We start from the raw sequence: 12,357 nt of genomic DNA, 5'->3' as shown, positions 1-12,357 counted from the left end.
TTATAAGAGTTTAAAAACAAAAAATTTATAAATATAACCCTATTTATATATATAATATTAGGTAGTGATTGGATTTTCACAATGCAATGTTACAGTAAATAAATAGTGAGTAAGGGGAATTGATTTGGATTTTGCTACTCTCTTACTTACCCTCTTACCAAATATTCTCAATTTGATGCTATCTACACAGAGAGTGGCGATGGTCCCTTGGTCAAGCGGCTGGTTGGTTTATCTTCGGAGCCTTTATGTTAGCGAATTGCACTTTCTCTATATTGCAATAAAGATTAATTATGGTATGTAAAGAAAGTTGACATACACAGTGATAATATTAAAAACAGAAGATGCTTGTTTGGCACAATTGAATTGGGTAAAGCGTTATCAATATTGAAAGTAGCCGTTGGATTCTGTTGCAATCACTATTATGTTAACATAATCGTTTAGGTCAATGCAATTAAAAACAGACGGACTGCATGTGCTTGTGCACCATTTTTTGTGGTTTTCTCAACTGCTTACTTTCCCTGATTCTTCATCTCATTTTTTTTTTGACAACTGTCAACTGCTTATAAATTTTTTGTAATAAGCACAAGTTATACACAATATGTTCACATAATTCAGCAATGATCGTCTCCCTGTTAAAATAAATTATGGAGACATTCTCAAATAAATAAAACTGATGGGGTTGTTGGAGTTACTAACTTAACACTTGGAAGGCATATAAATACATCTTTTGTTTTTTAATATGAGATTGCAGAAATCGAAGTTAACTTCTCGTTTAGTATTGTATTTTTTTTTAATTTTTATTTTGTAAATTAAATTAAACAGTATGTTATGTATAAAAAAAAAACAGTATGTTAATGTGTTAAAAAAAAAGTATTTAATATGTTAGAGCATTAATTTTAGATAAAATATTTTAATTGAACATGATATTTTGACACCAGTTTAGTTTGACACCAGATCATAATAGTAGATTTCAGTCAATCGACGGTTATAATTTATTAAAAATTACTAATTAATTAATAAGTGTGACTTAATAAATTATAATCATTAGCTTTTAGTTTGTCAAACTTTTTAGTTTGATATCAAATCCTAACAGTTGATTTCCATCACTCAACGATTATAATTAATTGAAAATTATTACTCAATTAATAATTGTGACTCAATAAACTATAACTGTCAGATTGGTGAAAGTTAGATTTGATATCAAATTTTTTTAGTTTGACGGTGTAAAAGGATTCTGCCATATATATATATATATATATATATATGTATATATATAGAGGTAGGATCATTTGACATCAATGTCAAATTTGAAGTTTGACACTTCATCTGAGAGCAGTTGGATAAAAAAAAATCAATGCTATCATATGCTTACAAATCAGAGTCGTTGATCTTTTTTTATCTAATCCTACCTCATATATATATATATATATATATATATATATATATATATATATATCTCGAGAGAGAAGAGAGAGAACTATTTGACACCGGTAACCGTTAATTTCCGTCAATCGACGGTTATAATTTATTGAGAATTACTAATTAATTAATAAGTGTGGCCAAATAAATTATAAGCGTCAGATTGACGGAGATCAAATGTTGGGACTTAGTGTCAAACTTTTTACTAATTATATGGCACAATTGATGGGAAAATAATTGTTAATCTAAGTTCACGGTTATTTTGTTAGTATAGACTTGATTTTATTTTAAAAACAAAGAACAAAAATATTGATTTAAATAAAGTTGAGTTACAGTAAGAAAATGTTTTGGTAGAATGGAACCTCAAATATGTTGTTGTTTAATATAAAAACAATTAGTTATGTACATATACTTGCCACTGCACATTGCAATATTGCATTAAAATATAATAACTCGAATATAATAAAAAATGATATCACTTGTATTTATTGTGCTTATGGTCATTTGTGTTGTGACAGTAAACATTGTGATGATTCGCTTTCAGTTACTTTGACTTAGCAAGAAAATCGAAGATATACTTATATCATTTATGAGTTGTAATTCATTGATACAATAATTTATCTTATGACAATATTAACTGTTTTGATTTTTAAAATTTTGGGGCCAATGTAGGTCCGCTCCTAATGGTATGCATATATATCCTACTCGGCTGGCCCATTCAATTTATCATTGCATTTCACTTGTTATTTGCCCACTAACAATATTTATATTAGCATGTGCCTAACTTGCCGAACTAACAAAAGACTTGAATAATTGATCTTTCAATTTTCTAATCATACCGGCATCTTATTCCACGATCAACATATCATCAACATAAAGCAGAATAATAATGAATTTATCACCAAAAAACTTGTTAAAGTACACACAAGGATCAACATGAGTTCTTTCCCCTTCTTGGGAAGGAGAAAGAGAGAATCCAAAAGTAAAACAAAATTATCGGGTTCTAATGAAATAATTTTGTTGCTTACGGGTGTCTGGTACTTCGATCAAAGACTTCTTGATGAGGAAGATCATGTGTCATTTGGAAGAGCCTGCTATCTACATTTGATCCTTTATGAAGTTCTGTGTTGTTATATGTTAGTAGAATAGTGAATTAATGAGATATGGGAACTGCATGTATTGTCATTGCTAGGATCATGTGTTCGAGGTTGAGAGCCATTATTATGTGCAATCAACATCTGTTTGTAGCTTGCAATTATATGCTAGAAATAAAAATGACGTTGGCTCTTTGGGGCGAGTAGAACTGTGTGATGGTTAGATAATTTTCATAAATGGTGTCAACAAACTACAGAGCACTTGGGAAAAAGGAAAATTCCTTAGGTCCCATTCGTAGAGCACTTGGGAAAAAGGAAAATTCCTTAGGTCCCATTCGTAGCAGGATTTTTTTTGTTTTCCTGTGATTCTTTGGTTGGGTAAATAAGAATGCATCGTTTGGTACAAGATTTTAAAACTTTTCCGGGATTTTATTTTGTGTGTAATTTTTTTTTGAAAAAACCATCCAAGAATACCATCCAGAATGTGGTATTTTAATATTTCTATGGCAAGGGAAAATTTATTACAACTAAACACAACATCAACAAAATTAACCCAATATTCCTGGGAATATGTTAGTCTACCAAACAACTTTTTGGTAACATTCCCAGAAAACTCATTTTTTCATCATTTTCCTGAAAATCGTGATACTCGGATAAAATAAAAAATCTCCTGTACCAAACGCTCCGTTAAGAGGCATTTTTATCCCCGAATGAAGTATTTCCACTTCTCCATTTTTCAAATCAGACAGCCTTTCTTCTCTTCATTGCAGCCTCCATGAGTCCATGTTTTATATAGCATCATACTCCCTATGAGGTGTTTGGTAGAGAATTTTTTTTTTATCCGCGAATCACGATTTTCAAGAATATGATGAGAAAATAAATTTTCTAATAATGTTATCAAAAAGTTGTTTGGTAGACTAACATATTCTCGGGAATATTGGGTTAATCATCTTGATGCTATGTTTAGTTGTATTAAATTTTTCCTTGCCATAGAAATTCTAAAATACCACCTCCTAGATGATATTCCTGGATGACTTTTTTAAAAAAATTTACACACAAAATAAAATCCCGAGAAAATCAGATTCCCGAAAATTTTTTAAAAATCTTGTACCAAACGTGGATAAATAAGATTAGCACTTTCAGTTTCTCGAAAATCCTAAAAAAATTCTTGTACCAAACGTCCCCTTAAACAAATCTTACACAAAATCACAGGTGAATCCTGCTAGAAGTAGCGCAGCAATAGTGGCCATTATGCGATATATCAAGTCCGTTTGATTGAGCTTTTTTTTCTTTCTAGAAGCTGTTTTATTTTTTCTAAAAAAAAATCATTTCTCATTTAAGTTTGGATGTCAACTTCAAAAAAAATAGATGTCACAAAAAAAAGTTAAAAATCAGCTTTTTTTAGAAACTAAAAATTTTATCTTCTAAAAAAAAGTCAAAAATCAAATATTTTTTTTCAAAAACTAAATATTTTTATAAAAATATAAATAACTTTAACTTTTATAAAAAAAAATTAAAATAAAAAAAAGATAAAAATCATTTTTTTCTAGAAGTGCAAACAAACAGGTTCCTTGTGCAATAGCTAGCGCTTTTATACATTTTTTTACTAAATTTGAAAACAATAATATAATTTACTTTTACCATTTTATCCATTATTTTATGATTATTCTTTTCTAAGTTCCATCTTTACCTTGAAGATGTGCTTACATATTTACCCTCCATTTAAAAATACAACAGTAATATTTTTTAGGGTTTTTTTTGTCTTTTGACCTTAAAGTATCTGAACTCCTTCCCCTTCGACGAAACTCCATTTTCCATCGCTCACAGAATATTCGGCTCTTTCAATTTGGAATAGAAGGGAAGAAGGTTAGTCTAATTTCCCTTTTGTTCTGTTCTGTTCACTTTCATATTCATCAGCTATGCTGAAACGTGTGATCTTGTGTTTTGATCAGTATAATTTTTAAAATACGTGCTGTTTTGAACTGCTTGTTGATGGTTGTAAAAGTTAGTACTTGCTTGAAATCTGGGTTATGCGAGATCTGTTTCTCTTAATTTTTCAAATTTTGAAGACAAATTTTATTGAAATGTTAAGATATTCAGTTCGAGGTTTAAACTTGGTATGCAGTTCTTTTGCCATTCATTATGTCATAGTTTTATATTTAGTCATTTATTTAGGAAAAGGGTTTGTTAAGGAAAACACACATGCAATGATACAATTGGACTTGGTCATAAACTCAGTTTTCTGGTTACTTGGACTAGTATCTCATTAGGATTGTTATCTCTTTTGAAATGCACTGAATTGTCAAGTTATGATCTTCTCGCCGGGTTAAACTATAGTAGGATTTCATTTCAGTTTACTGGTTAATGCATAACTCTATCATCGCTATAATTGCTAAAGGAATAGAAATCTATATTGTTAAATGAAATACAAGTGACCGGATTAGTCTCCTATATACGTTGGTGAGATTTGGATAACCAAAAAGAAAGAAAGAAAGAACAAAATGCAGGAGGGGGGGAGGGAAGGTCCTTAAAGGATCCTAAAAGATGTGGCAAATGGCTTTACTAATTACTCTCCACAACACTATGCATCTATATCTGCATTGTTTTCAAACAATGAACACAATGTTTCTTTGATTGAAGTTGTCCCCCAATCTAGAAAAAGAAATAAATTAGACTTCTTCTTTTGAATGAGTATAGCAAACTTTAACTGATCAGCTTTTTATTCATGCTTGCTAGAACATTCTTTCCTATTTTAAGTTTATTCATGTTTTTTAATAAACTCTTTCCGGTTTTTTTTTTTGGTTTGAAAAAAGATAAGGGAGAGAGGAGAGTACCCCATTACACAGCCTGGGGATACCACAAGCCTTAGCAAGGGCTTTGTCTTACAATGGTGCTTACAGATCACTTACTAATTTGAGATTGCAGTAAAGGCCTGAAGGGTTGAAAAAACAGCTCATCCTGAAATTGTATTTTTGCATGAAAATTCACTTGGCATGAAAAGTATGCACTTGAAAAGTGTTGAGATATATAGTCCCACATTGGTTATATGGGCAACTAATGTGGAGTTTATAAGACCTTGGGCACTCCCACCGTTTGAGCTAGCTTTTGGGGTAGTGTATCCCAAGGTTCTTTACATGGTATCAGAGCACAATATCAAATTAAGAGAATTCTATGATATTATTGATGGCTTCACTTAGTTGAAGTTGTATTGTCTATGGAATAAGTTATGTCTGATTTGTAGTATGGAAGAGTGTGGCGTTTCTCTAATATTTTCTTCTTTTCTTCAGTTAAGGATGGTGAAGTAGAAGAGTGTCTCACAGACATAAGAGGAGCATTAATATTCAATTTCCTTTCAGCCATCTTCTTCCAAAGTTGAACAACTGTTCTATATATTTACAGAGATGATTTTCCAGAGATGAAATTGATTCTTGTCGGCATATTCTATTATTGGATTGGTCTTTAGCAAGTTTTAAAACAAAGTGCTCATTTACTCCTCAACTTCCTTACAGGTATGGAAAACTAGAAATGGAGTATCTTTTTTATTCTGTTCAATAGTGTAATTTATTCTTTAATTGCATTTGAATCGTTGAAGATCTTAGAAAATGTTTGTTTGTTGTCTGTATGCAGTACAATTAAAAAGAAATATTTTTTGTATCCAAAAAAAATAAATATATATTTTTAGCTTACCAAAAAAATAAAAAAAGAATTTTTTTAAAAGTGAAATTAAGTCAGAATTTCGATTAATGACAAATGATTAATCCATACGGGTTTTTGATTATTATTTGAACTTTTATGTTTGCAAGAACTGATATTTATATGATTAATTGATTTTTGGCCCCCCTAACCCATGGGGCTATATATATATATATATATATATATCATAAGGTAGGATCTTAACGATCCATGTCGACCACGATTTACAATCCTTTCAACCCCTTTTGATTTTGGGGGATCTCGAGTTTGCAATCTCCTTTTTCAAGTGCTCGATCAAACTTTTTTTTGCTTCATTCTAAAGGGTTAGGGTTTGTGGCTTGATGTGTTGATTGCCTTGGCATTTGTACAAGAAATCCTTTTAACCTGTACATCATGTAAGTGCAGTTTTTAGAATCTGGTATGGTACTGTTGATCAAACTTTGGTTTGCTTCATTCTAAAGGGTTAGGGTTTGTGGGCTTGATGTGTTGATTGCCTTGGCATTTGTACAAGAAATCCTTGTAACCTGTACATCATGTAGGTGCAGTTTTTAGAATCTGGTATGGTACTGTTCTGTTTTGAGCATATAAGCTTCAGGCCATGGTTTTTTGCATTTTCTTGATGCCTTAGTTCTTTGAAAGACAAAGGGTAATATCAACATGGGTTATGGTGAAAGTTGCTTAGTGTTCTGTTCCGTCCAAAATAGTTTGCCTTGCTTAATGGTTTCGCTGGAGTCTTAGCAGTAGAAAGAAATGAAATCCCATGCCAATTGCCAACTACCGAGCGTGTGATCCTTTAAATTTTTAATCTAATGATCCAAAGATCAAGGGATTAAAGAGATTTCAGGTAAATTTTGTTGGTGATTTCATTTCTCATCCAACTGTCAGATTCATTACAAATTGCAATGACTAGATACATAAAGTACTAAAATGAAAAAGGAGAGAAGTCTTTTTTTTTTGCTTCTCAAAATTGAGCTTTAAAATTGCATAAACACACAGAGAGAGATTGCTGTAGAGGATTTTGGTCTTTCTTAATTATGTATTTGTTTTATGAGATATTGTAAATTTTATTTCCTGTGATATCAGTTTCAGGTCCAGATCTTGGTATGTTATGTAGGTAGACTGAAAAATGGAGGCATTGAAAGCATGTTATGGGGATGGATCTTCTGATTCAGATTCGGAATCTGCCCCTTCAACTCCAGCCTTAGCTTACTCAGAAGGATTAACACCCTTGCCACCACCTCCTATCTCACTGCTCGATCCTTCAAATTTTTTTGGTATGCTAGTTTTTTTGCTTATTTTTGTGACTATTAGAATTCAAGAAACAACCTCTTTGCAAATATGTAAGGGTAAGGCTAATTACAAATATTGCCCTCATCCCTACCCTCGCTAGTCGGGATATAGTGGGGAGTTGTTTTTTTATTTTTTTTTAGCTTATTTTATTTGCTCATTACAGAGAGGACAAAAGAGAATGAAAATATGTTCTTCTTAGGTTTAGATGATCCATTAGAAAATTATAAGAATCACAAATTGCACCAACCTCAAAATCTAAGTTGATGGTATAATTTTTCTGAATTCATAAACATATATTTCTTATATTGGAAGCTTCATTGCAATCAAAAGAATATTCAGTTTTTATTTATATGTGCATATGTTACTTGCCTTTGAATGACAAATGTTCATTGTTTTGATGGTGAAGGGTCTCAAGATCTGCAGATAGGACAGACAACTAGAATTAGGAGTTTCCCTCATGTTGATGGTGACTATGCCTTACATGTATACATACCAAGTAAGTTAATTATGATTTGCAAAGAAAGTTGTCTTAGTCTGAACATACTGTTCTATGTTTTTCATACAGTGGTTATGCTGCTGCAGATATTTGATTGAATTTTCCGTGTATTCATTAGTCTATGCCCATGATAATGCCATGCATTTAGATTTACCTGGCAGCTGGCTGATCTGTATACCTGCATGTATATGAGTTAAGAAACTAACCATCATAATTGTCTTAATAATATGCAGAAGACTATTGTATTATGTGTCACCCCCCCCCCCCCCCCCCCCCTCTCTCTTTCTTTTTTTCTTTTATAGGGAGATGAATGTATAATTATAATTTATAAGCTGGTGCTGGTAATATCAAGTTGGGTTGCAATTGTTCTTGGACAGAATGTGTTTTAGCTCACGTGGTGTGTGGATGACACCCCGCCCTCCCTTTTTTTATTTTTTATTTTTAAAACAACCAAAGAAGAGAAGAATTTGGTTGTGTAAGGATGTTCTCTACCATAAAACCCTGCCTAGAGAACAAGTCTACTTCTGATACACCTGATGGATACCCGTAGAAAGATGATTTCAAACATGGAAAAAGATGATTTGCACAGGCCCTCTGGATGTTTAGAAGGGCATATGCCCGTCAAAGAAGAAACAGTTGATGCATCTACAACGGAGGGAAAGCAAGATGCATGTAGCCTGTTGTTTCAAAGCACACGGGTCATGATGTATTTTCATTTACTGGAGCGTTAGGACTGAGACTAAAGGGGTATCTGCTCATAGTCATAGCTACGTGAAAACACCTACACACTATTTATTACCCATAACAAAGTACCTTCCTCAGTTAAGGAATAACTGGTCTAGAGTCTACTACTCATTGGTGCTGGCAATACCTATGTATGGAAGTTTCCTCCATTGAACATAGAAAATTCAGTTGGATGGACTGGATCACCGACGGGATCTAGAAATATAAAATGTGATATTCTTAAAATTGAAAGGTTAAGATTCACATGTGATGAATTTGTTAATAAATTCTTACTCTAACCCATAAAAATAATTTAAAGTTATTGATTTAAAAGGTTTTTCCCCTTCAAACTCTTATGTCATGTTCAACCGCTGCTTGCAAGGCTATTTAACATTTGTTGTCTTACTTGTACTTCTATGAATTTTTCATATCACTTTAATAGACTTCAAAATGCTATTCAATATGTTCAAAAGTTTTTCGTGCTACATTATATAAGGTGCAGTGACTTTGGACTCACACTGCAATTGTTTCTTTGCAGTTGATATTTCATCTCCATCAAAGAAAGACCTAGCAGCTTTCTTGAAGAAAATCTCATCTCGGGAACCAAGTCTTTATGTTGTCGATGTTGATCTCCCACTTAATCTCCTCTGCAAAAATGATGAGAAGCTTGAACAAGTTGCCTTAGGAAGAGAATTTCACATAAGTTTGGGAAGAACGGTTCCAATACGAGTACATCAGATTGACTCAATGGTCTCAATGCTAAGACAGAAGCTTCAAAATCAACACCGGTCAGTTTTTGTTTTTGTATTGTTCAATTATGAAAAATGGAACAGCATGTATTAACTTGTTTGCCTCATTGTTGCCTTTAACTTCTCTTGCTTTGGAGTAGTTATTGGATCGACTTTAACAAGTGGGAGGTTTTTGTTAATGATGATTACACACGCACCTTTCTCTCAGTAGAAGTTGTTCAAGGAGGGTTAGTAGAGGTATCATTCCTGGCCATTTCTTTTCCATTTATCTATTCCCCTATGTTTCATAAGTCATATTCAAGTTGGAATTGTATGTTGCATTGGTGGCTTAATGTGTCTTGTTAGTGGCTCAATCATAGTAGTCAAGCCGCGCCAGTTGCGCTTCGCGGAGCTTCGCCGCAACCATTCTCGCCGCGCCGCACCAGATCGCAATAGCGGTCGTTGCAGCCGCATTTGCGGCCAAATCTCGCTGCAACAGTGCCTTTTTATGGTTTTAACCCTAACCCACTCTCCCTTTCTGTCTCTCTGTTGTGTGTCTCTCTGTTGTGTGTCTCTCTTCTGCCTCTCATGCTCTCTTTATCGCGCTCGTTTCTTCCCTTCTCTACTTCTCTCTTATAGTATTGAAGTTCAATGTGAAAGCCATGAACGAAGAAGCAAAGCTTTGAGTGAGAGACAGAGTGAGAGACAGAAAGAGCAGATAACGGAGAAAAGGAGAAAAAGTGAAAAAAATAGTAATAGAGAGAGAGAGAACAGATGAAGGAGAAAAAGAGAAACTGTGAGAGAGAGAGAACGGATGAAGGAGAAAAAGAGAAACTGTGAGAGAGAGAGAGAACGGATGAAAGAGAGAGTGAGAGAAAGTGAGAAAGAAAGAGATTCTGATCTATCTACATTCAAAGAAAAGAAAAGTACATTTGTCAGAAAAGTGATTCACAAGTCACGGTAACCAAGTAACGTGGTTACAGTAAGAGAGGGTAAAACTATTTCTGTATCCCAAAAAAAAAAAAAAGAATGCATCATTAAAAGGTAACTAAGGTAAAACAGTAAAGTATTATTTGTATTTTTTTAGGTTTTATTATTTTTTTAATAATTTATTATGTTACACAAACATATATATATATATATATAATTTGTTTTTTTAATATATATATATAGAGGTAGGATCCTTTGACACCGGTGTCAAATTTCAAATTTGACACCTCATCTTATAGCCGTTAGATCAAAAAATATCAATGGAGTCACATGCTTACAAATCAGAGTCGTTGATATTTTTTGATCTAACGGCTATAAGATGAAATTTGACACCGGTGTCAAAGGCTCCCTCATATATATATATATATATATATATATATATATATATATATATATATATATATATATATATATATATATATATATATATATTTTCTGCTATTTTTGCAATCGCAACCCGCAATCCGCATTTGATAACTATGGGCTCAATATTTTTATTTTGTTTCTTCTCTATAAAGCTGCTGATGTAAAATATTTTCTGTGGTAAATTCTGGGATAATAGAAATCTGTTTATTGGTAATAGAACTATGGGAAGTTTGGAAAAGTTGTGTTTGGAAGCCGAATGTCGATGTTTATGCAATGTTTATTTTATTTGTCATTCATCATTAGAGTGCAATGACAAAACTTAAATAAATCAAGGTTGAAATGTAAATTTTCCAAAGCTTCATACATGATATACTTTAATAAGTCTGCTGTTGAGGCCTTGAGGGGCATCGTTTTTCTTTCTTTTTGGTCTTGCATGGAAACTGGCACAGAATAGGAACTGACTACAGATGAGACGAGAATTTCTGAAAAACATAGTTAGGATCATGTTCTTGAAAGTTTTTAATAGCGTAAGAGCAAGTGATACCGGAAGGCTTGTAGTGTGTTAGTCTGTTGCTGAGTTGTTCAGAGTTTGTTAGATTCTGTTTAAAGTGTAAAGATTAGGCAGTTCTAGAATCTTCTATGTTAAGCTTAATCTCTGTACACTATTTATTTCAGTTCTCCCTTTAGAACTGATAACTGTTGTAATCAGAAACACAATCTTTCAGAAATGTCACACCTTCCCCTTTTCTCTTTTCTCTTAACTTTCTTCTCTGAGTTTTATCTTTATTCTTTCTTTCAATGTAATGGGTGCACCCTTGTACTAACTTCTCCTTGTTCAATCTAGCAAATTCATTCTCTTTATTTGGTTGCCATATGTATGAAATGCATTTGCTTTTCAATTAATTTCAGATAACAAAGCAAATTGAAGCGGTCAATGTAGTTTACAAGCTTCATAATCTTCCTGAATTTTACAAGGTCAGTTTTATTACTGCTGGTTCACAACCTAGACATAGCAAACAAACGAAACTACACTTTGTTGATCACCGTATGACTAAACTATTTCCAAATGAAATAAATGTCTGCAAAGTAGGTGAGGTTTTCAGGGACAAAAAATGTTGTCGAAAGCATTACTTTTATTATCATTGATGTCCTCTGTCCTTCTTCTAGTACTTTAACTTGAAGCACTCTTTACAGGATCCACGTCCTCACATATCTATAGCATGGGCAATGGGCGATATCACCCACTCCTTGAAGAAAAATGTTGATGAGGAAATGAAGAAGTTTATTGGGAAATCATCAAAGAAATGCATTTTTAACTGTAAATTCAAAGGTATTGAGTGTAAGATTGGCAAGAAAATATATACAATATGTAAAATTTCTGATGGACAATAATATAAATATAGTTTAAAAAGTATAGGGAAAAAAAAGTATGGGATTTCCTGTAGTATTTCTGGCTGGATAGTGTTTTATGTTGTGAAATGGTGGGCTTTTTTGACTTAGTGACAGATCGATGATAAATAAATTAATTGTAAGATGTGAAGAGTTTTAAGTTTTAGAC

General features: G+C 32.7%; 1 protein-coding gene across 2 annotated transcripts; it reads left to right on the top strand.

Moving 5' to 3' along the window:
- Positions 1 to 4,293: 4,293 nt before the first annotated feature.
- Positions 4,294 to 12,357, top strand: LOC133311252 (uncharacterized). 2 transcript variants are annotated; one of them, XM_061512269.1, is made up of 8 exons: positions 4,294 to 4,379; positions 5,801 to 6,022; positions 7,321 to 7,480; positions 7,903 to 7,992; positions 9,254 to 9,503; positions 9,605 to 9,701; positions 11,709 to 11,774; positions 11,994 to 12,357. In XM_061512269.1, the coding sequence occupies exons 3-8, from the start codon at positions 7,333 to 7,335 to the stop codon at positions 12,189 to 12,191; spliced, it is 849 nt and encodes a 282-aa protein (XP_061368253.1). In that variant the 5' UTR covers positions 4,294 to 4,379; positions 5,801 to 6,022; positions 7,321 to 7,332; the 3' UTR covers positions 12,192 to 12,357. The 2 variants fall into 2 exon arrangements, with proteins under 2 accessions (XP_061368253.1, XP_061368252.1); XM_061512268.1 differs by having other exon boundaries at positions 7,290 to 7,480.

This window comes from Gastrolobium bilobum, unplaced genomic scaffold (assembly GCF_033153095.1).
Source record: "Gastrolobium bilobum isolate Gb01-03AN ecotype WA unplaced genomic scaffold, APGP_CSIRO_Gbil_v1 utg9958, whole genome shotgun sequence".
Classification (NCBI taxonomy): domain Eukaryota; kingdom Viridiplantae; phylum Streptophyta; class Magnoliopsida; order Fabales; family Fabaceae; genus Gastrolobium; species Gastrolobium bilobum.
Note: the sequence above shows the minus strand (reverse complement) of the source record. Positions and strands in the feature narration are given on the sequence as shown.